Genomic DNA, 27,046 nt, shown 5'->3' with positions numbered 1-27,046 from the left:
AAAAAATATTTCATTGTGTTGTGCAAAGTTCCCTTTATGAAGTCTGATGTGTTTTCTTTTATCTTTTTCTCCTGAAAATCCAGTACTTTTTTCTATCAGATAAAAAGAATGTTTCAGCCTGGGTTGGCAGGTCTGGGGCAGCCCTGATGCCATCCCCACCTCCTTTACTTAAGATGTCACAGACATCACTAAACAGGTGCAGCACTGTATAAAGCTGAGCTAGGAAAAGGCTTCCAAGTCCTTCTTTACCAGGGCTGGATTGCGATCTTCAGAGGCCCTAGGTAGTAAGCAGATTTTGTGTACCTCATCTATTCCCTCTATATAATGCAAAATTAAACATACAATTCATTACAGTAAAATAAATATAAGGATGTGCAACAAATCTCTGATTTTTCCCATGATACTATTCCAAGGCTGTTTTTATGCAATATAAAAATCATTTTAAAGATTATCTCATTTTTCAGATACCACTTTTTTCCCTGGTGCCTTCAGCACAATCTTTGTGTTTATTGAGCACTACTGTCCCAATGAGCACTGTCTACAATATTTTATTTTCAAAGACTTTAGCTCCCTGAGATGAGTCCTTTTTGCCTTCTACCTGTGTGCCTTGGAGTTTATTTTTTTGCTCAGGCTACCAGGAACCTCCGGGTCAAATTGAATGCTCAAACACTGTAAATATATTATATCTAGGGTTATTTTCTTCTCTCCTTTTCAAAGCCTTGATTCTCAATTCTTATGGTAATATAGTGTATGTGTCTTTTATTGGAAGCATCTCTAATCCATTTTGGAATCAGGTGAGGAACAAATAAAAAAAACAAAACACAAAAAAACATCTCTAGGGCAGTCTGGATGGCTGTTGCCCAGGGATAGAGTGCCGTGGTTCCCTTGACTCAGAAACACTGAATTCATTGTCTGCCAGAGTCTGGGATGAAGAGACCTAATTAGCTCCCTTCCCATTCTAAACACTCATCAATCCCCATGAACCTCTTGGCTTTGATCCACAGCTGATACTGCAGGAGGCACAGGGCTGCCTGGGCAATTCTAAAGCTTGGCTGGAATCTGCTATCCCGGGAGAATCATGGCCCCATAACTGTCTTCTTCTTGTTAGCAATCAGGAAGCGGCTGCACACTAATGCATGCTGCTCCAAAATTGGACACTGATATGTAGGGACTTTGGAACATTTTTCTGGCTTGGCTCAAGTTTATGAAAATCCATTTGGGAGAGGCTGGGGAAAAGGATGATAAAGAGCGACACCTGAGGCTTCCCAGAGCAGACTGGGCCTGGTGCAGAATCCTGGTGGCACGGAAAAGGCTCCAAAGTGGGGCTCAGGATACCCGGCCTAGGATTTACCACTGGTTAGCTGTGCACCTCTCTTATGTCGCTTCTCTTTCTGGGTTCAGCTGACTTCTCTCCAAAGCTAAGAGTTAGGACCCCAGTGTGTTCTAGGGCATGTTAATGGGTGTCATGGTAGGAAAAAACTGTGTATGTCTAATCCCATGTTTAAATGAGTTTGAAAAACCAGAAATTGGGATAAAGGTAAAGAGATTTCTCCAGCGTAAGACTGCCCTAAGTCTTTAATAAGCTCACGAGCACTGTAATTCTCCAGGGCTCGGAGATGCAGAAGGCAGCATGATTTAAGGAACCTGCTTTGAGGAAAGCATCTGTGGCCTCTGTTCAAATTAGGATCTGTGGGACTAAGCGACACTATAACTCAAGCTCCTTATTACTGTTCTGTGCTGCCTCTTAAACCAAGGAGCCCTCTTCCTAGAGCCCTGGTGAGGTGGGACTCACCACACGCTGGGTCTTCCAGCAGATCCATGATAACTGAGTCTGCGCCCTTGGTGTAGACGATGATCTCACTTGTCAGTGGGTGCCTCACAACCACGGACATTCTTTTCCTGACAGAGTCAAAGCCCAGCGTCCAGAGGATGTCAAAGGTGAGGCAGGTGCCTTGGGGCAAGCGCACGGTCACCTGCTCCGGTGTCCGGGACACCAGTGTGAAGCTGTAGGCATGGGCAGCATGCACCAGGGCTGCCTCATCAGGGCTCTCAGCCTCATAACAGAGCTCAGGGCTCGCCAGGCCTAGAGCTGGGGCCTCCAGCACCTCCTCCAAGGAAGCCTCCAATCCAGACCCCTGGATGTCGCCCTCGTCCCATGCGCTGCTCCTATAGCCACCATCTGTGGAGTAGCCTCCGCTGTACACAGATGCGTCATCTCTCTCTTCTGAGTCTGTGGTAGGCACGTTGGCTCCCAAACTCTCCCCCAGGTCAGTGTCAGAGGGCGCAGTAGATGAGAATGACTGGCTGAGGTTCAAAAGCTTCAGTCTGTGGAAGAGCTGCTGAATCTTCTCCAGGGATGTCCCCAGAGCCTTGGTCGAGGGTGGCACGGTGACCTTGTGGTCAAAGGAGGAAAGTAGAACATTAACTCTCAGTGTTGGAAAAAATATCAAGCTGTTTTATGGAAGACTATGAAGGTCATTTTGTAGTAAGTGGATTATTTGGGGTTGCAGTGATTATGGGCAAGTCTTCTCTACGAACCTCATTTCCCCTACCTATAGCGTGAGGGAATTAGGCTAGATAGTTCTTTCTAGCCCTGACATTCTAGGAATTGATAACGCTCAATTTTATGATCCTGCTGTGGTCATGGACAAAGGAAAAAAAGGAGACAAAGGCCAGACCCATATTAAGAGTTCACATTACCCAAGTCCTTACCATGGCTTTGTTTGCTTTATCCTTGCATTCAGCATCTCATCTCACTCTCCTTAGCAACTCTAGGGGATGCTATGTTATTCCAACTTCTAGGTGAGGAAACCAAGGCACCAAGAGGTTAAATAAATGGGCCATAACCACCTGGTGTGTAGGTAATAGAGCTGGACTTAAATCTGAGGCTTCCTGGCTCCAGAGATTAGATTCCCGAGCTCCATGCCAGCTAATATCTCCCCATTAATTTGAAAATTGAGAGTTAAATGCTGTCTTTCCCAAAATGTACTTCTTCCTTTCTTGAAAACAGAACTAATTTCTCAGGTAATGTTTTCTGTCTCCCAAAGCTCTCTAAAATTTTTTTGATAACTTGGTGAGTTTTCAGTGGCTGGAATGACTGTTCAGAGCGGTTTGGGATCTGGGTGTAATAATGGGAGGCTCTGGTTTGGTACCTGGGTGAACCTTCTTTTTCCTGATTTCACAGCCACCAGTTATAACACTCAGTTATTCTCATCAGTCACTCATAAGGGACCTTGGGTGAGAGTTTGTGGATAATTGAAGATCAATCCATCTTTAGTACTAAAAAACAATTCAGAGTATAAACTTCTATAAACAGCCATCCAGCGGCAATATTTCTAAATTGGCAGAACTTCACCCATGGTGATAATAATAATAATAATTTTTTTGCCCTCACATAAAAGCAGAGACCAGTGTAATGTGATATTATTATGGAGTTGTACAGACAGTTCTGCTGTGTATTGACTATACATCCTTCGTTAAGTTGCTGAAACTCTCTGAGCCACTGTGTCTTCACTTGTGAAATCCAAGGACATACCTCATAGGGTTTTGGGGTCGTGATGATTAAGTGGTAATGCAGATGATGTGTTTAGCATGGAGCCTGGCACATGCCAAGTGCTTAGTAAATATTAACTTTTAATATCTATCTTATAGACTGATAAAGAATTTGAAAGCTATAGAGAAAGCGCGTATATAACTTCTTCCATTTTATTTAAAAAGTGAGGAACCCGAGGCCCAGAGAAGATAAAGAGTACGTCCGAAGTGTCATAGTGATGAGATGGTGATTCTGTGACTAGGGCTCAAGTGTCTTGTCTCTCTGGTCAGGGCCTCACCTCTTACCCTGAGCTCTCCTTCCATCCATCACACCACCCACCCCAGCGATCCTTACCCTCTGCCGGGGCTGTGTGGTTGTGGAGACCATGACAGAGTTGCAGATGGTTAGGGCAAGGAAGAAGTCAGCAATGGAGGAGACAGTGGAGGGGAACGGCTTGGCGGCTTTGGTGTCGGACAAGGTCTCCAGCCACAGGGCAGCATCTTGCACTTTGGGCAATAGATTTTTATCTGGAGTCACATCTTTTTCCTGAAAAGGAAAGGCCTGGATGAGAATCTTTCCTGAAAGGACAGGGGAGGGAGACCCCCTCCAGCAGATTCTTGCACACCTGGGAAAGGATGATACAGTCTTTCCCGAAGTCATGCCTCCAGCACATCTCCTCCTCCCACGGGCCTGGTCAATGCATTCCTACGTGATTCCTCCCTTTCCCTCCACCTTGCATGCCCATCAGTGACAGACTCTGGCAGCCCTTCCCTCACAGTTTCTCCCTGCCATTTGCCCTTCATTCCTGATGCTTTCAGCCAGGCACAGATCTCTAGTCCTCAAATCTGGATTTCTGCATCAGCCTCTGAAGTGGTGTTGCTGCTTCTCACCTCTCTTCTTTCTAACCCTTCATATGTATTAGCCATGCATCCATCTATCTATCTATCTATCTATATATCTATCTATCTTTCTTTCTTTCTTTTAAGATTTTATTTATTTATTTGACATACAGAGATCACAAGTAGGCAGAGAGGCAGGCAGAGACAGAGAGAGGAGGAAGCAGGCTCCCCGCTGAGCAGAGAGCCTGATGCAGGGCTCGATCCCAGGACCCCGGGACCATGACTCGAGCCGAAGGCAGAGGCTTTAACCCACTGAGCCACCCAGGCGCCCCAACCATGCATCTTTCTAAAAAGTCATTTCCCTCAAGGTATTCTTGAGCTTGAAAACCTTCAGGAGATCTTCACTGTTCGCACAGTCAGTTTGGTCTGGCGTCTAAACTCTTCCACAGTCTACATTCCTGCTCTTTACTCCTGCTGCTTCTCCGTGCAGACCCTCTGCTCAGCCTGCCGGTTCGTTTGCTGCCTCCTGAATGTATACCCCTTTAAACGCCTCTGACCACACCCTGTTGGAAAAACCATCTGTCTGCCAAAATCCCACCTAGACTTCAGTAGCTGTGAGAAGTTCCCTATGTCCGTGAGATCTTATCTAGCCCACAATGAGTTCTCAGCCTTTTGAGCCACAACAGAGTGTTCTTGAACTTAGAATGCCCATAGGAGTCATGTAGGTAAGGTGAATGAGGGTAGTGGGCCACGGTACAGATGAGGACGCTGTGGATGGCAGGGGCTGTGAGCCTTGGCAAGTCCTACCCTGCCTAAGAGGTGGCAAGTGCTCTGCTAGTGAGGTGCTCCGGTGCTAGTCCAGTTTGCCAAATCCATTGATTTTTAAAGATGAAGAGAGATGATGTGAGAACTCAGTTTTTTAGAAAGAAAAGTCTGTGGGCTGGATCTGACTCATGGGTTTCCAATTTTTCACATCCTTGCGGAAACTGCACTTGTGCCGTCCCTTTGGAATTCACCACATATTGACCTATATTTAAAATTCAATTTTCTTATATCCATGTTGAATCTCTCTAGAGATAGGGTAAGAGCCTCAGACATAGAGACCACATTTTCCACAAAGCTGTACATTCAAGAGCTCCGGCTCTTGCTTTGTTTGAAGCAGAAGCTCAACAAACACCGACTCTTAATAGATATGACAAAAGTCACCAAACAAAGATGTTTCCACACAAAACTACTTCTGTCAGTGTTCATAGTCCATAGGTTAAAGTTTAGAAGAAATTCGATGGTTGAAAAAGATGGGCTGAAGGAATCTGGATTAATTTGTGTAGGGTGAAGACCGAGTGCCAGTGAACTGGACTGAGTGCCAAATAAAACCCAAGTTGAGATTAAAAAAAAAAAAAAAAAAGAAAGGAAAAAAAAGAAACATAACCCTGTGGAGAAAGAGTCCTCAGACTGTGTCTTCTCTGATTACCAAATGCGATGACTCCAGAAGTCAGGCTGTATTCTCTCTGGGGTTGCTGGCACAGGTGAGAGCACAGGGGAGGAAACCCAGACACCCAGGGGAGGAGCTTGATGCCTGCAGGAATGAGAGTTGGGCTTTCCAACAGCACAGGGAGGTGAAGGGAAATGGACTGGAGCAAAGAGTTCCAGCCCTCATCTGCAGTGCTTTTCAAGAGTCAGCATTACACTCCTCTGGTTCACACCATCTTAGGAAAACAACATCCAGAGAAAAGTACTTATTAACAAGAAGAGTGCGAGTAAAACTGCAGCAAGTCTGCATTTCTTCTCATTGCCTTGTGATAAGCAATGGTGAACCATCCAGACCATATGGTGTCACTATTTTCAGAAAGCCTAGGAAGGGAGCATGCACTATCCAACCTCTTTGCCTTTGAATGCAGTTTTCCTAGCAGGAGTTCACTTTGATATAGCTCTTCCTACTTTTCCAAGCAAAGTCATTTATGTGACCTCACTGACTTCTCACAGTCCCAACCTAACTGAAACCCGGAAAGATGGGCTGACTTAACCAATCATTCAGTGAGTCAGTATAAAGCCAGAATCAGATGTCAGACCCTCTGACTGCAAGTCTAGAGTCTTCCTTTCCTTTCCCTGGTCACGGTAAAGTAGCAGTGCTCCCTTATTAATGCTCATCGGCAAACGCCCCTAGCCAGATTCCAGACTCCATCCACTGCCTGTTATCAGTGCACCATCAACACTCAAGGGGGCTTGGAGCTTGTTTCTTAAGGTAGCAATGATAGTTTCTATGCATACAGTACTTCTTACATTCTGGTTACCTCCATTATCTCACTGTGGTTCCACAGCAACCTTATCTGTTGAGTACAATCATTCTCCTGGTTACCCATGTAGCAGATGAGGAAACTGCTGCCCTGGGAGATTAAGTGTTTTTCCCAAGGTCACACAGTAAGTGAAAGAGACTCCTTTGCTTGATTTGAGATAGTCCAAACAGAATTCATGCTCTTAACCTCTGTGCCAGGCAAGATTCCCCACGAGGAGGAAGTAGCCTTTGATACTTGCTGACAGCAAGCATCTTTGGTGTTTGGTATCCCAAGCACAACTAATAGGCTTATAAATCTAATCCTTAGGACTCAGCAGATAGTCTGTGAGATTATAAAAGGGATTATGGGAATCTCCTTTTTTTCAGGAAAAAGATTACATTTGGGGCTGAGGGTATACATGAATGGGATGCTTTTAACCCTTTGCACAGGTTCACAGAGCTGTGGACAAGCTCGGAGGTCATCAAAGCCAAATGTTCCATTTTCCTGATGATAAAATTGAATGTCAGAGAGGTGGCAAGTGAACTACTCAAGATTGAACGTTGAATTAGGGTCAGAACTAGGGCAGTTTTCACACCAGCTGACTCCCAGCTTCTGACAACACACTGCTTTGCTCCAAGCTATGCATTACATATTTCCAAACGGTGACACAGTTAAAATGATTTAATGGCTACTTATTGCTTGTTCACTTACCCTTTAGTCTATGAGTGCCATGAGAGCAGAGACAGCCCATGGTATGTCCCCAGTGCCTGGCAGACAGCAAGCACTCAAACCCATGCTACTCCATCACTGATTAACTCATGGGACCTCTTTGTTAAAACTCTTCTTATTTCAACCCAATCATACAAAAATGCATTACTGGAAAAAAAGTCTCTGCAAAGGGCCTACTTCTCTCTGGCACTGGCAGCAGGCCCAGCCTGCAGGTGTCAGCAGCAGACGTCAGTTAAGCTTTATCCTGTCACCACAGACTGTTTCCACAGGGCAAAGTTCTTCATGGTTCCCTTTGCCCACAGCTCATTGGTTTCTTGTCTGGCCCATTAACATTTAGGAACTTGGCACTTAGAGAAAGCAATGCTCCCACCCACCTCTGAGCCCTTTGGCTAGTCTACTTCTCTGAGGGAAAAGAAATATAAAATTGTGGATTACCTGGTTGTTCAGGTTAGAGCTCTGTGGCAGCCAGCCACCCAACTGGCTGGATTTCTTTCTACTGCAGAACACCTAAAGCTCATTCAAACCTTCTTTGATGAAGGTGATCTTGGACCTCCCACTATACCCTCAAGGATCCTATTATTATCATTAGATTGTTTATTGAGAAATTATAACAAAGTCAGGTGTTTTGGTAAGTGTGTTCATGTACATTGTTTAGTTATCATGACTGCATTGAAATAGGTACTATTATTCTCCCACTTTTTTTTTTAAACACATTTATTCTCCCACTTTAATTATGAGGTAAATGAGGCTTACTGAGTTTAAGTAATTTGACCAAGCTCACAAAGTTAATAAAAAGTATGGGGCGTGGGTCCAGTTCTGCCTCCTGATACCAATGCCTGAACCCTTAAACTCCATGCCAGCCCTTCCCAAATGTTAACATGTACACAATCAACTGGGCCTCTGGTTTAAACTCAGATGCTGATTCAGTGGGTTGGAAGTGTGGCCTGAGCATCTGCTTTTCTACAATGCTTATGCTGCTGGTCCTAGTACCCCAGTTTGAGCAGCGAGAATTTATATGGCAACTGTGTGCTACATGGCTGAGGTATGTCCCACACTGAAGGCTAGGGAAAGCAGGCCGACCTCCAGTCTGCCACTCTCTTCTCAGTTTTAAGGATAACTCACTCAAGTTGACATTGACAATGATCACTCATTGGGTGTAGCAGTTTGCTGCTATTAGGAATCCATGGAGCCAGCAGCGGAAGTAAAAGGGGAACCCTGGTGTCCAGCCTGGAAGAAAAGTCTCTGTGGCGTGGTTCTTCCCGGACCTCCATCTCCAGGTGTCAACCTCTCTCCAACCTGCACCTTCTGTTCCAGCTGCTCCTCAAAACCCTGGTTTTCCATGTCACTTGCATTCCTTGCTGCTCCCCACTAGATGGTCTTCTCTTTGCTCTGGTTAACCTTTAATTTTGTCTCAAATTAAGCTCAGGTGCTAACCCTTCCAGGCAGCCCTCCTGAGCCCTCATCGGATGCAGGTGCACCCCTTCTGGGCTCCTACAGCCCCTCGGCACCCATATACCCAGCACCAAAAGGAGCGTTCTATAGGCACTGCTGTTCTTCTCTCCTCTCTTTTGGGTTGTAACTCCTGAAATCAGGGAAAAGACCCTATCAAACCTTATATCCCAGTGTTTAGAATAATACATGCTATACTGTGGAAGCTTACTCGAAGTTTGACAATAAATGACAGGCTATTCCAAAGAAATGTAGATACTGAGTAGATACACAGAATTGGCAGAAGTGGACGGAAGCACATCCTTCTATTTGTTGTTGGTGAGTGTCTGAACTAATAACCTCTTGGGAAGTATCAATCAAAATAAAAAAGACACAATTTAGCAATTATGTTTGAAGAATACTATAGAAAAATACACATGTATAAACAGACAATGGATCAACCACCCAACAAATTTTAATAGCCATTAAGAAAAAGATGAGGCAGCTCTCCATCGAATATCTGTCTACATCTATGAAATATTCCCTCAGATTCATTGGTTAAAAGAAAAGTCCAAAACAATGTGCAGGGTGTGCTAATATTTGCACTAAAGGATGTACTCATGTGTATACCACACTTGTATGCTCCCATATAGGTAGAACATCTCTGGGACATACACAAGAAAATGCAAATAATGGTTGTCACCGGGGTTGTGGGAAGAGAAGAGGAGGGAGGGAGACTTATTTTTTTTATCATTTGACCTTTAGTTACTTTCTACTACTTACTTAATTATGTGGTTATATCACTATTGTGTAAACAAACTTCAGGGGAGCTGGAGGCTGAACTAGGGTTTAAGAAAGTTATGATTTTGCCCAGGTTGAGGCTGTGACCTAGAGGACACTGCCTTTCATTCAAGAACTGGGAGAACCTGGGGTGCCTGGGTGGCTCAGTTGGTTAAGTGGCTGCTTTCGGCTCAGGTCATGATTCCAGGGTCCTGGAATTGAGCCCCGTGTCAGGCTTCCTGCCCAGCGGAGAGCCTGCTTCTCTCTCTCCCTCTGCCTGCTGCTCTGCTTACTTGTGCTCTCTATCTCTCTGTCAAATAAATAAAATCTTGAAAAAAAAAAAAAAAAGAACTGGGAGAACCCAATGTTAGCAAATATTTGCTTAAATAGAAGCGTGTGGATTTAAGATAAGCTCTTCCCAAAAGGGACATAAGCCCCAAGGAAAGAAACTAAGTGGTCTAGCAAGAAGGGAGTTTTCCAGATCTTGCAAGACCTCTTACCATGTGAACAGGGTCACCGCAGCTGTGCGCCACCTTCTGGTACCCTGGAAGCTAAGGGAGGCACAGCTGGTAGAGGCTTCATCTGTTCCTGCCCTGTGTGGCCACATCATTCCGAAAAGATTTTGTGTGCTTGGCTAATTAAATCAGGACTCTTATCTAACTTATGAGTGGGAGTTTGTATCTGTGGGCTGTCCTCATCCGTCCAGAGAAGACTGGAAGTGCTGCACACATCACTTTCAAAGAAAGGACGGAAGACCAACACTAAGGAAAGGAGGCAGAGGGCCAAAGACACCGCCTTTACTTTTCTCCATTGCGTTCTTTCCAGACAGGTGGGAGAGGCCATGCCCACAGAAGGAACTGGTGGTGCCATTTGGAGGAGTGTAAGGGCTCCAGTGCAAATTTTATGATTAGGAAGATATTCTTTGGTCTGATGGTTCCGGAAAACCTCTTGTAAGTGGCACTTCTAAACAAAGACTCTCTGCTCAAATCTTGGCTTCTTACGCATCTGGGAGGGTGGGGAAACCATTTCATTTTCCATCTGCCAGTACTCTTAAACACTGGCTTAGAACTCACCACTCTCCTAAGTGTATTATCCCCACCCTAAAGCCACAGATTTTATAGCAGCCAATTAAGGGGCATTAACTGATACTTCCTTGTTCTTTGTAGTAAAAGAAAAAAAGCCAGCTTCTCTTGTTAGCCTTGATGCTCATTTTGTTCGGGGTTTAGGGCAAAGTTCCAAGGAAACCAACAACCAGCTTCTTTAGATTGTGGTAAGGTGCTTGCTCTGCCAGGGCTTGGCATCGTGGTGGTTTTAGAGGCAAGTTCTGACTGATTTACAAAGGGAAGGTAAAGAACTGGTGGTGCCAAGAGATTATTATCCAGCCAGACTGGATACCAGATGGGCAGATGGAAGAGGACACAAGCTTGGAGAGCCCGCCAAGGGTGGGTGGGGGCAGGGGCCAGGAGGTCCACCTGGGGCTGCCACCGATATTCTCTATGGACTGACTCAAGGATCTGCCACTCCAGCCACAGATATTTTATGCATTAGTGTCAGAGCCCTTTAAGGCCGCCCAAATCAACCTCTTTAGCCACTGCCTCCCAAGCTATAGAAGATGTCCATTTGAGCCAAATGAAGATGATTTCCTAGGGGGGGGGCAATGCTAGGTTTAGAGAGGTTCTTGATCTTGTTGCTCTCTAGAATCATCAGAAATAAAAAAACGTGAACGCTCAGGCCCTACCCTAAACCATATATACCAGAATCTCACGGGAGAGGGCTTCGCAATGCATTTTATGAAAACTCCCATTTCCCATGTCATCAGATACGAACATTTATACCAGCTAGACAGCTTTCCTTGGGAAACACTGTTTTAGACTTCTACTAGTTATCTATCTGGAACACATGATTTTAAGAATTAAGTCCTCAAAATAAACTCAGGAGACAGAACAATAATCCTTAAAGACGAAGACATTGAGGTTCTAGCTCCGTAAGCTGACCAAAGTCACAGAGTAGATGAAGGACCAGAGATGAAAATCTAGAGCCTTTGAACCCGAACGTGCCTAATTTATAGCTGAAAGGGACCTTGCAGGTCGGCATGAACATCATGCTGTTCAACTTTTAGAATAGCCGGTGATCGTTGCAGTCCCTCGTGATAGATCGGCCCTGAAGAGAAGTTCCCCCGGCTGGCTCAGGGCTGCAGTTTTCCTGGGCCACTAAGATTCGTCAGGCTGAACAAGGGGGAGCGAATCTGTGTGTTGTCCCAAATGAGATCTACAAAAGAAAGCTTCCTGTTTCTCTCTGTGTGTCTCGGGGGAGACATTCTCAGGCACATGGGATGCCCATGGCATCCATAACTGGAAGGGGTCAAAAGACACACGCAACGCAAGACTTAGAATCTGTGCCTGCTGAGAATTCACTAAATGTGTTGTTGAAATATTTAGGTAAGCAGCTGGAGGAAGAGCATTATAGTCAGAGGGGACAAAATTAAATTGAATAAGAGAAAGATGCAACAATATGCATGTTCTGTTATCTTACCTGAGAAAAAGAAGAAAAAAAAGTTCTTCCTAAAGGCATCTATGGATCATTCCTCTTGTATGTTTATGAGCATCATCTGTCTTAACACATGGCTAATGCTTTATCCTTGCTAATGTTGCATTTCTTTGTGTGGAAGTAACATAAGAGAGTTCACTTTGTACTCACCTCAAGTTTAATAAGTAATAACCCGGAACACATAGACTCACAGAATTTCTTTTCTGTCACGATCCGAAAAACTTTTTAAAAAGCTTTTAAAAACTAGGTAGCAATATGGAATATGCTCTCAATATTATTTCAGATTAAAAAGACCCATCACACTTAATTTGTAGGTACTATGACTGCAGAAATGTTAAATGTATGTAGTTATGTGTGTCTTAATGGAGAAAATAAAAATTGGAAGGAAATTCATTATGAGGATAATTTTTAAAATCTAATTTTCTAATAATGAGATAATAGCATTTCAGTCCTTTCTTAAGATGTGGGCCTTGTTCAGCATAGCTGGGGCTCCCTGTGGCTTTTTCTGCAAGTGCAAAAGACTCTAGATGATATGTCTCCTAGAGAAAGAACATGGTGCAGAGGAAAGTAGAATGGGACAGGACTCAGAAAGCTCTGATTCTGGCCTTGCCTTCTAGGGAATGTGGTGTAATCTTGGGGGAGAAACTCAATTTCTTTATGTGCCAGGGATTTAGTGATAGCTGTAGCATTGGATCAAATGTGAAGGAAACATATACAAAAAGCTCCAGACCCAAGTTGCAAAGTAAAATCCCCATAGGGGCCAGGCAACTAGTTTAAGGGAATGGAGTGTACTGGGTAATTTTGACATAGATGTTCTTTGCTTTGTAACTATTTAAGACACTTTATGATTATCACAAAAATGTATACTCTTCCATTACTCTTGAAATCTGCAAGCCTTAAGGCTTGTCTTATTTTTGCACCTTATAGAAATATAGGCATGACAACGATTTCTCTTTCCTTTAACTGTATTTTGGAAAAACATGCATCATGGACATGCTGATGGCTCTCAGTTCAGTGATGGGGGTAAACAGAGAAGGGGGATAGGCTGTGACAACAGAAGACCACATGCCCAGTATAAGGAGCATCAACTCCATCATTCAAGCCAATTATTGCCACAAGGAAATGTTGGCTTAATGTGGAGAAGTTTTCCAATTCCTGTTTAAGAAGAGAAGTCAGAGATCTATAGATTTATATGAAATCTCCCAATTTCTAAACACTGAACATTTAAAATGAACAAGAAGTGTATATGCCCAACAAAACATAAGCGGACTGAGTATAAGACCAAGGGCTGCCATTTTGAGAGCTCTTCAGGATTTGCACAGTCTTTTCTCTTTCACACCCCAGAGCCCGCTCCCATCTATCCCCAAAAAGAGGTCACTTGCAACTTGAAGAGTAAAAAACAGGTACTTACTATGGAGCTGCTGAAGGCCACAGGAGGCTGTGAGCTTTCACAGTGCCCCACAGACCTTTGTCTGGAGTGGCCCTGGATGGGTACGTGGGCACTGTGGCACCTCCTCAGAGGCTGGGCCCATCCTTGGCTCCTCCGTGTTGCTGGGCCCTGAGCGCACTGGGCTGGGAAGGACAGGCACTGGTATTGGGTCCACTCTTCACTGTCTGAGTCAAGCTCCCTTGGGGTCTCCAGTCGCTTGGCTGCAAGAAAGGAGTCCTGTTATTGCACTAGTCGTACCTTGGCCAAGTCATGGTCTTGGGGATATCAGACTTTGGAGGTAGAGGAAAGAACACAGGGTAAGAGCACTTTGCTGCTCTGGAACATGGGCAACTGGGCTATCTTGACTGGATAAAGAGGGGTGCAACTAAGTTGCACAGCTTCAAATCCAGATTCAAATCCTACTCCTTCCTAGCTATGAGCTTGGACTAAATCTGTGCTCCTATTTCCTCCATTAGGGAATAAAAAGAAATACTTAACTCATAGGGTTGTTTGGAAGACTTAATAAAATAGTGTGTCAAAGTGATTGATATACTCTAAGTACTGGTCATGGTAGCTGTTATTATTAAAAAGATATCAGAAGCTCCCATGTAAATGGTTACCACATGGCAAAGGTGATTGGGCCACCCATAATATCTCCCCCTTTCTTCTTCTCCATTCCTCCCACTCAAAAGAATGGATGCTGCTCTTTTGAGTGTCTTCCTTTAGTTAGAAAGTATGTGTGGTATGTTTGTGGTGGTGATCGTGGAGAGCTGCTGAGGCAATCAGGTCAGCTTTACAGGTCACTTTCAGTCCCTGTGTGATGACCGTCCTGGCATTCTTCAGCTATATCTCCTAAGTCAAAGTTCTGCCTCAGTAAAATTCCAAAAGATCAGTTAACATGGAAGGCTTTTCCTGGATGTATTGAATCTGATCATGCATCCATACTGAGGCCCGTCCTGACATGTCAGGTAAAGTGACCCCCCAAATTCTTAAATCTTGGTTATATACCTGGTACATAATTGGACATATCCCCAGTCCATTCCTGGCAGATAAAAATCCTGTGTGTAATGGCACCAGACTGACTGGAGGGTTTCCACACAGGAGGTCATTGATAGCCTTTGTGAGCAAGGGAAGTTCACAGGTGATAAGAACACAACACAACTGATCTAGGAAAAGGAAGCCCACAGGGATAGAGGAAGCAATCTGCCACAGAGCCAGGAAACCTCTGTGGGGAGCCAGGAAAATGTCTTTCATTACCACTCTTTTAGGATAGCAGGGTGATTCATTTAGAAAGAGTGGTGAGGGCCCTTGGGAACTCTCGTACCATTTTCTTGGTGAGAATACTCGCTGCCCATGATAGTGCAACGCCGAAAGACCATCTTGTTCTCAGTCAGTGTCCCCGTCTTGTCAGAGAAGACATACTGGATCTGACCCAAGTCCTCAGTGATGTTGAGGGCTCGACACTGAATGGACAAATCAGTCTCTTCATCATACAGGTCAAGGTCATTGTGCAGGAAGAAGACTTGCCCGAGCTTCACCAGCTCAATGGATACATACAGGGAGACTGGGATCAGCACCTGTGGGGAGATTGAGTCCCACAGTGTCAGAGATCAGGCCAGTTCCCTGTCTCAGAACTCTCACCAGTAGGCAGCAAAGGCATTTAATGGAAAGCTGAGGTCAGCTTACACGAAGGACTTTCTCTGAGAAACTGAGGGTCAATGACTTCATTCCTCCCTTGTAATTCTTAGGAGCATCTGGAAAACAGGTGCCAGGGAGCTCTGGTATGGGTATGCTCTCACTATTTGATGTTTAATGACTGAGTGGTTAGGGGGAGAGGAGCTCTAGTGCCTCTGTCCAGAGTTTCCTGATGCCACTGAGATCTCTATGCCACCAAGGACTGTTGCTCACTCTTATATGTATTCAGATCCATTGTTGATTATTGTCCTGGATTCAATACCTAACATCTTCTGAGTGTTTGCTGTGCATCAGATCCTGTGCTAGGTCCTGGAGATGGCGGCAAGCAAAACAAAATCCCTGACTTTGAAGACCTCACATTCCAGTAAACAAACAAAGAAATATATATCAGGTAGTGAGAAAGAAAAGTCAAGAGGGTAGAAGGTGGTAACGGGAAGGGACTCTTTTATAGACCATGACCTTTGAGCAGAGATCTAAAGAAATGAGGGTGTGAAGCAGGAAGTAATCTGTGGGCAGAGGACTGGGGCAAAGACTGGGGTGTGAGCAGACTGGGTAATCGAGGAGGAAGAATAAGCAGGTCTTATACGAATGAGCAGGAGATGGCTAGGAGATGAGGCCGGTGGGGGAAGTCAGGGTTCAGATCACGTAGGGCCTCGTTTGCTGTTATAAGGACTGTGGATTTCTCTTCAAGCAGATGTGAAACCGTTGGAGGATTCTGTGCAGAGGAAGAGTATGGCCCAACTCACATTTAAAAAAGATTACTCTGCTCAATGAATGAATGAACTAATGACTGAAAAAAGTTCACCTGTAAGAGGACAACAAAACCCTCAAATACTACAAGAAATTGGATGTAAACGGAGCCTCATGAAAACAAAACTGCAACTTCCCTCATCTTTCCATTGACTGTAACTTCTTCCAGAGCCTGGAGAATTTATTCATCTTTTTATTCCTTACTGCCCGTTTCTTATAGGTGCTCTATGCTTTTGTGCTTTCTCCTTTATAGGGCCAGCTGTGTTTTTTCCCTCTCAATCTATCAGAGGCTAAAACACTAACTTGTGGTTTCTTTCTCCCAATCCTTAGGGCTTGACAGTTCTCTGTAGTTCTCTGAGATATTTTATCTTCTTCTGTTCCCAGGTCATGAGGATTTTACCTGTTCTATTATATCTGGCAAAGGAGTAGGTGCACTTAGATTATTACGATAATCTTATGCTTAAATAGAAAAGCCTGGTAAATATTTTCCTCCACTGTTATCTGGGGGGGCAAGGTTCCTTCCACAAGGTAGGGCGGGTCTTGACATTAACCCAAATGTGAGTACTTTCAAAGACTCACAAGAAAGCAATGGCCATTTTCTCATCTCAGTTCAGTCAGTTCTTTCTTGGGGACAGCACTCTTCGTTCTTTATTTCACAAACTTGTGCAGGTATTGGTCACAGGTCTTGAGCCCCTAGCTAGGGAGGGCTTCCTACCTGGAGCAGGATGATCATTGTAAGGAACATGTAGAAGCCTCCAAGGGCAAGGGGAAGGAAGCTGCCCTTGGCATCAGGCACATCAAAGGGAGGGTGTTCTTCGAAGGTCCCATTCCAGAGGCGGTGACCTGAGAGTAGGCAAAATCAAAGATTAAGCAGAATCCTCACTTAATTATACTAGTCTAATTAAGGGCTATTATATCAGCCCTTAATTTATTCCCAGAAGTGAGTTGCTTTGAATGAACCCATCTTTATTCTATACAGTCTAATTTTGTGTGTATGTATTCATCTAAAGTGGTCCTTCACATTCCCTGCACTTCCATCTCCTGATGGCATTAAAGTCTGTCTCACTGAGAGGAGACTAACATGGGGATTACTCATATTTTGATGAAGTCCTGTTATATAGGGATTGGAAAGAGAAAAGGGAACACAAGTTCTTTTCAGTTGTGTGGTAGAAAGTTCATAGTTGGGGAACTTGATAGAACCGTAAGCTAGCCCCTCTTCTCTCCCCATCACATACCCATCCATTTTCACAATTCATCTATTCATCCGTCCATCCACAGTTCATCTCTCCACACTCCATCCACCCATATCTCTGTTCATCCACTCTTCCCTGCTTCCCCCCCTTCCTCCCTCTATCCAACATTTATTAATTCAGGAAGGAATTGGTCTCAGCTCTTTTCTTTGAGGAGGTCTAATAATTCGGAGACCAGATGTAAAGGGACAAATCCCACAGAGTATAAGAGGTACTATGCAGAGTGTGGAATGTTATGAGAACTCATAGTAACATATCCAAATGCAGACTGAACCCCATGTCCTTGTCCACAGAAGGGGACAACCACATTCATCACTTGAGGATGAATAGGAAGAAGTGCTCCAGAGTTTTCTGAATCTCAGTTTTCTCATCTATCAATTAGTAATAATACCTCTTCTGTAGGGTTACTGTGAAAATAGAATAACCAAACAATGTGTATAATGCTCTCAGCCCTAGGGTAGGAACTACAGGGAAAAAAATCCCAGGGGATACTGCCCTGTCCCCTGTGCTTCTTTTCCCAGGAGGTTGGGCCCAACGCCATGATATACTGCAGAAGAAAGGAGACTTACAGCCATGAGGTTATTTTAAGGTAATATTATAGAATGAATAACTCTGGCCCTCAAGGGAGCCAGGGAAGTCTACATGGAGGAGGAACCCTTGGGGATTCCTGGAGACCAGGAGGGTATCAGTGATCAGAAAGGCCTGGGGAGGACATTTGGGCAAAGAAAAAAGAAATATCATCTTTGCACAGTCCAAGCAAGCATGTGATAGAGAACTCTTGAATGACACGCACTTGAGAGCTTTGACAGCAGGGGCTGGGCTTTAATTAGGCACCACCAGAGGCCTGCCACTGTGTATGAGTAGTGATTCTCAGACAGCATACAATTCTGCCCCTCCCTGTTACTTTCTCAATTTATTTATTATTTTGGGCAATCTGCCAAGCAGATTCTGGTTTGCCTATACCTTATCTCCCTGTGTGACCTTTTAATCATTAACTTCCTTTCTCTGGAGACACAGTGAGATGATCTTGAATGTCCTTTCCAGCACTGACATCCCCTGAAAAATCTGTTCTGAAGCAGAGGCAGCAGTTCCTGTAGTGTCTCTGAGGGCATGGGGGTGGCCTCACCCTGATGGTGTTGTTCTCCCACTTTGCTGGCCCTCTGGGTGTTCTCCTGCCAGCTGTGGGCCACCTTCACCTGGAGTGCCATTGAACATATCTGGGAAGCATAGTTAAAAACCCCAGGCTACTCACAAGACTAAATCCCATCCTCCTCACTCTGGTGGCACCCCAAATCTCCCCGGGCCCTAGGAGGTCTTATCTTTTCAGACACAATCTTCCAAGAACAATGATGGGCTCAATTTCTGACCAAGGCAAGTAAAGAGCACACACCATTGCTGCCCCCCTGGTATGGGGTCAGCAGGGGGTTCTGGACTTAGCACATGAATTTCTCCTCTTGATCATCCCTGGTTCTTTTTTGGGGTCTCCTTTAGGATCCTGAAGACCATCCTTAGAGAGAGTAGATAAGAGCAAATATCCCTTTTTGCTTATACTCTGAGGATCAACTTAAAGGGCTCAGATTATTCATGTCTGTACCTCCTGCAGCTTTCCACACTCCACAGTTACAGAACGTGGCCACAGCCTGGTTCTAATTAGGTCTCCATGCTTGGCTTTACTCTTGCCACACCGAAGACCCAAATGCCCCTTTGCATAAAATGATTCTCCTTCCTACTTCTGTGCTTTACTTGTGCTGTGCCTGAGGCTAAGAGTGACTTCTTTCTTTTCACAGCTGCCTGCCCATCCTGCCTCTGCCACCTACCTCCTGTGGTAATGATGACTGCATTCAGGGATCAGAGCCATCTATCTCTTCAAGGAAGACTTCCTCCCCTGATACTCTCATATTACCAATAGTAGAGTGAATAATGGCTGCCTCGAGTGTCCATGTCCTATTCCCTGGCCCATCAATATGCTCTCTAACTTACGTGGCAAAAGGAGCTTTGAGAATGTGATTTAAGTTAAGGGTCTTGAGATGGGGAAGAGTATCGTTGATTATCCTGGTGGGCCCAATGATGTAGTTATAAATGTCCTTATAAAGAAGAGGCATAAGAAGATGCTATTACAGAAAAAGGCAAAGGGAGATACTACTACAGAAAAAGAAAAAGGAGGCATAGGGAAATACTACTACAGAGAAAGCAGAAGGAAGTATGAGGAGAGATTGGAGTAAGGCACTTTGAAGAAAGAGGAAGGAGTCACTAGAAGCTCAGAAAGACAAGGGATAGAGTTTCCCCTCAAAGCCTCCAGAAGAAATGAGCCCTATTGACCCTTGAACTAACCCAGTGGAATTAATTTTGGACGTCTCACCTCTAGCTTTGTAACAGAATAAATGAGTATTGTTTTAAACTGCTAAATTTGTGTTGTCTTTTTACAGCAACAATGGAAAACTAAGACAGTGCTTTCATGCAGTCTTTACTGTGTAGGACAGATTTTACCAATTCTGTTCATGTGTTGGACTCCCTCCTGCTAAACTGTGAGCTTGTTAAGAACCAGTCCTCAGACTGATGCATCTTTTTATTTTCTTATGCTAAGAGAGTGCCTGGTTTCAGTAAGTATTTCTTGGAGAAATAAATGATAGATGGTATTCCTAATATTTAGAGTGCATAATACTTTCAGCAGATTTTCATAAGCATTTTTAAAAAAGTAATCTCCACCCCCCAGCGTGGGCCTAGAACTCAGGATCCTGAGCTCAAGAGTTGCACACTCTACCAACTGAGGCAGCCAGGTGCCCCCACAAGCATTTTTATTTGACTGATATCTTATTAAATGACAGAGTGGGACTTATTTTCATTAACTCTATTTTATAGATGAGGAAGTTGAGATTCAGAGAGCTGAAACAATTTGCCCAAAGAAACGGAAGTTTACCGTTGTCTTGTTCTTTCCAGAACATTCCATACCTACAGCTCCAATGAGGCACATGAGGAAGAGGAGCCCAATGCAGAAGAAGATGTCTATGTTCATGCGCCTCTCAATCTTGCTGCGTTTGTACCGTGGGCCACTGTTGTTCAGCATGGCTTTTGTCTCATGGCCTTTGAGAGAAAATGAGGTAATAAGTCTTTAGCATCTGTTTTCCTCTGGCCTGGATCACATCCTTAGCTCTTCTCACGGAAGCTTACAATAGAAGAGAGGCTTCTTCCTCTAACCTAAATCTTTCCTGCCTCAGGGAGATTGCTGAGAACAGCTGTAGAGGCCTCACAAAATTTGTCACCATGTGTTTACTGAGAATCACCTCCACACCAGACAGTGTGGTGCACACTGATAGAGCTACTAAGCACAGGTTGTACACTGCACAACTCAAGAAACACCCCTCATTTTGTTGCTTTAGATTTGTAGGTTTACCATGATAAACTTCTGCAAATGACAGTAAGCTGACTGGAGGAAAGGCTATTTTTTTTTTTTTTTCTAATTTGCACAAAGACACTGTTATGGACTAATTGTAGGACATAAGGATGAGGCAGATGACTCACATTTTGGTGAAAATATTTAAGAAAACAAATAAATAATTACAGTTAGTAATAACTCCCATGAAATACACAATGAGCTAAAAAGTAAGAGATGGTGTTAGAGAACATGGTCAGGGATGGCTTCTCAGAGATGACATATAAGGCACATTTGAAGGAAGAGAAAAGAGTTGGGCAAACATGGTTTTGGCCTTGGAAACAGTGCATACCAAGGCCGTGTGGCAGGACAGTGCCTTAGGCCAGTAGTTTTCATTCTTGCTTCTTCGCCCAAGATGTTGGTGTTGCTTGTGTAAGGGTGGTAGGGGCCAAAGGCCTCTACCCCAGCATTAGCCTTGAGCCGCTCTACACCCATCTTGGAATTCTGCATAAAATTTTGTTCAAAGAGAGGACAACAAAATTTGAAAACTACCAGTCTCATCCAGTTACCCTTGTTCCAGTTGGAGACTGGGGACCAGAGAGTAGAAGAGACCTGCCTAAAGGGAAAGAGCCATAACGTCAGAGGCATACTGAGAACCCAGGATTCTGATTCCTACTCTTTCTCCTACCAATCGTGGTACCCAGGCCACACAGCTAAGAGCTGAGAGCCAAGTTGAGATTTTGTCTTCAGACAGAGCTTGTCCTTTGGGGCTGTTAAACTTAAACACCATGCTATTCCTCAGCAAATTAAAAAAAAAAAAAAACAAAAACAAACAAACCACATATTTGCTGTGCAAAATTAAAGAAAACCAATATATCAGCTCCAGCACTGAATGGCTTTAATGCTCTTTAGCTGGTTGCCTTGTAGATTTAAAGTGGCAACAAAACAGTAGGAGTGAGCAAACTCTGGGCTTATTAATCAGACTCAAGTTGCTGTAGTTGTAAGGGGGGTTTCCACAGTAATGAGCACAGGCTGACTGTGCTGATGGTACTGCAGCCTTTCCACCTGCTTCAGGCTCACCTCACATCGGGGTCCTCAGACCTCCCTCTTTACCCACCTGCTTCCCACCTTCTGCGAGCCCTCTGTTCTTTTGGTAAACAGGCTCCCAGGGAAGGCAGTATGGTATAATGGTTGGAATGTGGTCTCTAGAGTCAGAGCTTATCTCTGTAGAAATTTGACATTGGGCTATAAGTAATTAATCTCAGGAGACAAATCACCTTGGGTGAATGGATCCCTTTGTACCTCAATTTCTCATCTGCAGAATGAGAGACAATAGTCGTATGTGTGTGTTTGGGCAGGAGAGTGAATTAATATACACAAAGTATCTGAATTACTTCCTTATACACAGTGGGAACTGGATATATGTTTTTTTGTGAGGAGCACACACCTATGCTAGATCTCTTCCTTCGGGAGGCTCACTTTGGCCTTTTTGAGCCTTTGACTCTGACGTGTTCCTATTTCGTTTGTCCATGTTATCAGAGGAGAGACTATGACTCTAGACCAGTTGTTCTCAACTAGCGATGATTTTACTCCCCAGGGGACATCTGGCAATGTATTGAGAAATTTTGGCTTGTAACATCTTAATGCCATCTTGAGGCTAGGGATGCTGCTAAACATTTTATAGAACACCTCCCAACCACAAAGAACAATCTAGAACAAAATGTCGATAGTGCCAAGGTTGAGAACCTCTTACTCTAGATAATTATACTGAAACAATTAGTATCATTTTTGCTCACGCTTTTTGAGAGCCTAATATGTGCCAGGCACTGTGTTAAGCCCCTTTCACAGACAATCTCATTTGAACCTTATAACCCTACAAGGTGAGAACTATTAATATCCTTGTGTTGAAAGCTTAACCAACACACTCAGGAACATGGCAGCCAGCCAGTAGATTTCACCCCCAAGCAGTCTGACCCCTCAGAGTCATGATTCACTCTCTCCCAAATCTTCCCTAGGACTCTAGTCTCATTTACCACGTTCATCACTCACTCACAGTTTTGCTTCTGATCAGGCAGAGAAGCAAACTCCAAGCTCATGTGGGATTTTTTGGTGGAGTGGGGATTGCTTCAGAGTTTATCTTTCATAGGTCTACCAGATGGCATTGAACTCCATTGCCAAAGACCCTTGAAAAGATTAACCTGAACTGACAAACAATCCCCCTTCATCAAGTTAGGGAAAGCTAGCTAGACTGGGACATTACTTGTTTAAAAACCTGTTTTTCTTTGACAGTTCCAAAAAGCGAATCTCCAGGTAGATTGATGTTTAAATGCTCTGCCCTATCCATCAAGAGTAGGGTTCTATGAATTCCAAAACAAATCAAGCCAAAGAAAATACCAAACAAGCAAAATATTTCAAGATGTCCTAGTGAGTGGGAGACCCAGGAAAACACAATTTGGGGTCTTCCAGCGAAGGTAGACACTCCAGGGAGACTGAATTTTCTCTGCAGAGGAAGAGTCTGCAGTTGTTGGTGTAAGAGCTGAAATTTATTGAGCACCAACTGAGTGCTGGGCACTAGCTAAGTACTGGGTATACAGCAGTCCCAAGATGGCCCTCTCAGACTTCGGGTTCATTGTGAGAAGTGCTGCCAGGTTTTTAATATTTCCATCGGAAAGCAAGATCAAAGTGGAAAGGAGAAGCTAGAGCACCACAAAATGAATAAATAATACACACAGAACTGCAGAAGGAACAACTAAAACCCACTGAGTGCTCACTGTGTTAGACATAATTTGTTTCGTGTATTGACCCTCACGAGTACGCTGTGAGGCTGAACCACATGTTCTTCCCATTTGCTTAGATGAGGAAACGGAGGCACAGTTTTCACACAAAGGTGGAGTTGTTAAGTTTGGTGAGATTATTATTCCTCAGGCTCAAGAAAGCACTCTTCATCCAGCCTTTGGGTCACAAGACCATGAGAAGTGAATGAGCACGAATCCCTCTTCCTGTTCAGATGAGTGATGTTAGCCTGGCATCTAAGTACATCTCCTGTGAACCAAACAACCTGCTGTGATTCTAGTCTCACTTTGCTTAGCTGAGAAATGGGAAGTTGCTTGTACCCCTCAGAACTGTTGTGGCTTCCCACTGACCGCAGGCGGATTTGGAGGAGCTGGAGGAGGGAGGACATGGGGAAGGACAACGTAAGTCAATGACCTGCATAGATGACGATGCCAATAGCCACCTCAGTGTTTCTGATGGTACAGCCTCGAAGCAGAAGACTCTCGCTGCCAAAGCCTGTCCTTGTCTGGTCAGGATGCTCCCTGGGGATGAAGAAATACCAGGAGTGGTTTGGCGGCCTCTTCATGCTATCACTGGTGAGTGTCACAGAATTAGAAGTGGTGAGTGAACACGATCCCTCTCCTCCCTTTTTTCAGAAGAGCAATGGGTATTATTAACGTGGCATCTGGTTTCCAAGTTCAAGTACAACCTTCATTGCTCCTGGGAGGCCTGGTGGGGACTGGACCAATAAAAGGGAATTATCCATCCTTATGGAAATCATCATCTACCCACCTCAAAGTCAGGGTTCTGCTGAAAAAGCATTGGCTTCAGTTTTCTCACTCAGAATGGTTTAGTGTGGGATAGGATATCCCAAAGACCACACAGTGTTCCCTCAGGCGGCCTTCCTATACTCTGTCTCGCCTGGCTACTGGGACCAGACCACAGGGTCTGACTGCAAGTCTGCCAAAGCCACCAGACAGTGCTGCCCCCACCCCCAACTCTGTCCCCTGTGAGTTGGCAAGGGTCCTCTTACATGGAGCTACATCTCTCACTTGCCTCTCTCTTGTACCAGCCTCCTCTTGCTCTGTCTTTTGTGAAATAAACAGACCTCACAGGAGGGGGACAGTAGCCCTCTGTGCCACATGGGGGAGGCAGCTCCTGAAAGCCGAGAGGTTTTTCCTTGCTCTAGTCTCAGGGGCATTGCAGTTTTCCACCTCACACCAGAAATTTCTAAAGCCACCTAATACCAGTTATTACCTGGGGTCTGACCTTTATCAACCCTTCCTTAGGGATCATTTAAATTTAAATATAACTTCCCCAAAGCATTAGGGAGAACAAAAAGAATAATAATCTGAGTCCTTAGGGCCTTTCTCTTTTTAGTTCTTCAATACTTCATTTTTCTAGGTCTGGTTATAATTGTTTTCCATTTACTAACTCAGTTAATCATCATGACAACCTTGGAAGATAGGTTATGTTACCATACCCGCTTTGTAAAAGGGGAAACTGAGGCAAGTTCGTAGAGCTAGTAAATGGCAGAATGGAGATTCAAATCCACAAAGTCTGGCTCCAGAATGCTATCCTGCCACTCAATATGCCTTTTAATACCAATTATGCCTTACTGTGGTTATAAACTAAGTTTGCTTATATCATTTTATTTGATTCTTCCTACTTTTGGGAAGTTAGAAGGGTGATTATTCTTCTTGTGAAAAAGATGAAGCCCAGAGAGGGCGAGAGATTTTTTGAAGGCCGCCCACCTGATACGTGGGACATCCTAGGACTCAGGGACCCAGGCCACAGACAGCAGCTGTCATGCTGTTTTGACAACACTAGGATTCCCAGAGTGGTGCCCCATTAGCTTGCACTGAATCAGAGTCCTTTCCATCTGCAATTCTTTTGACTCTAACAAGAGAATGTCTGACAGCTGACTTGGGATGAACCAAATCCACAAACCTCGGGCAGGAGGGATGGCCTCTTTGCTGGGGCAGGTGGCAAGTTCACCTGAACAGATGCAGGCAACGAATCCTCCTCTTTGCCAGGAGCTCTGGCCCTTCTCTGCCTGTCTCCATCTGTGCTGTCTGTGCATTTTAAAATAATTTGTGTTTAAAAGCCGCTGTTTATCTTGTATTGTTCTTATCCTTTCCCCTCTCATTGTTCCTCTTGACCACACAGGCCTGAGAGAATGTGGGCGGAGAGAAAGCATAGACATCTGCCTTCCAAGAAGCCTCATTCCAGACCTGATTGGTCAAGAAGTTGCCTTACCAAGCTGAGCCTTGTTCTGCACAACAATGCAAAACATACCGGGGCTGGAGTGGAAAGACCGGGATTCAAGTCCTGGCATTGTCTGGTACCTGTTGTGAGCCTTTGGGTGTATCTGGAAAGTCTTAGATTATCCCTATCTGGAAAATGAGGATCATAATTGTCACTTCCCTGGGTGGTTGTACAGAATGAAAGAGATGATGTTCCCTGTAAGTACTCTAGAAACTGTGAAAACACTGGGTGAAGGCTCATATTCTCATCGTTTCCATTGCTCTTTTGTGGTCTATCTTTGCATTAAGACCAGTAGTCTGATGTGGGTGCAGAATTACCGTCAAATTCTCAGGCCAAACTAAAGTTGAGGTGTAAGAATAACACCGATGACAAGAGCGCGGCTGCCATCAACTCTTCACTCTGTGCCAGTTGCTGTGCTGTGGGTTCTGCATGCGATAAACCACTTAATTCATAGAAAACACAAGTCCCATGTTGTAGACCTTATAATCTATATTTTACAGATAAGACAACCAAGGCCCAGAGAAGTTAATGAATTTACTCAAAGCCACCCAGCTTGTAAGTGGTAAAACCTGATTTCAAACTCAGGTCTGTCCAACACAGAGGTCCCCGTTCTTACCTACAATGCAATGCAAGCTCTATGAGAACACTGACCTCAATGAAATCTTGCCTTTCCTGAATCAGAGTGCGGTCATGATTTTGATGTTATTTCATCACCAGAGGTTTAAAAAAAATTAGTAAATTTAACCCAGCAAGATAATTAAATGCCACTCTGGCCAAAAAAAAAAAAAAAAAAAAAAGGAAAAGTTTCCCAACATTATTAGTTTTCTTTAGCGTTTCTTTATGGTAAAAAGAAACGTATCCTCAATCTCTTCAGCCATTTCAAGAAAGGAGGTGGTGTTCTAGCTGTAGGGGAAACAGTTACCAGCAGCACAGGGACATTAGAGACTTACATATAACCCCTAAATTTGTTGAGGTGGTTGTTAGGCTTCTCACACACGATGGTGTTGCAGAAATGCTCGGGTTCGAACTGTACGTCCTGTGAGGGAGAGAACAGCAGGAGGGCATTAAATCAGACGGATCTAGCTTTACCAGGAGAGCTAAGCACTGTTAAAACCATCACAGCTAAGGCAATCCCTGCTTTGTCGCAGCTAAGGCAATCCCTGCTTTGTCACATCATGATAGTTGTAAAATGTTAGAAGAAAACTGAAATCCTCAGTAAGAAGGAGGAAGCAGATGCACTGAAAATGCTGGCAAGTTGGAAGCATGGCAGAGGGAGGTCCCTGCCTGTCCCACAATTCTCTGGCAGGTTTGGGTTTGAGTTTCCAGACCAGCGCCATCCAGCAGAACCTGCAGCAAGGATGGAAGTGTTCTGAGTCTGTGTGTC

General features: G+C 44.3%; 1 protein-coding gene across 1 annotated transcript in view; it reads right to left on the bottom strand.

Annotated features, from left to right (window-relative positions):
• The window catches only part of ATP10B (ATPase phospholipid transporting 10B (putative)), a gene marked incomplete at its 3' end in the record, with an annotated part of 106,548 nt that overhangs the window by 39,794 nt on the left and 39,708 nt on the right, over positions 1 to 27,046 (bottom strand). The window contains exons 4-11 of the mRNA XM_080804367.1: positions 26,613 to 26,698; positions 23,830 to 23,936; positions 20,202 to 20,333; positions 16,718 to 16,845; positions 14,882 to 15,134; positions 13,540 to 13,778; positions 3,887 to 4,078; positions 1,793 to 2,393 (exon numbers count right to left, since the gene is read on the bottom strand). Coding sequence (XP_080660493.1) covers positions 1,793 to 2,393; positions 3,887 to 4,078; positions 13,540 to 13,778; positions 14,882 to 15,134; positions 16,718 to 16,845; positions 20,202 to 20,333; positions 23,830 to 23,936; positions 26,613 to 26,698 — 1,738 coding nt within the window. The remainder of the gene's footprint in view (positions 1 to 1,792; positions 2,394 to 3,886; positions 4,079 to 13,539; positions 13,779 to 14,881; positions 15,135 to 16,717; positions 16,846 to 20,201; positions 20,334 to 23,829; positions 23,937 to 26,612; positions 26,699 to 27,046) is intronic.

The sequence above is a fragment of the Martes martes genome (assembly GCF_963455335.1).
Source record: "Martes martes genome assembly, chromosome: 5".
Classification (NCBI taxonomy): domain Eukaryota; kingdom Metazoa; phylum Chordata; class Mammalia; order Carnivora; family Mustelidae; genus Martes; species Martes martes.
The sequence above is the reverse complement of the archived record's forward strand: the minus strand, read 5'-3'. Positions and strand labels throughout refer to the sequence as shown.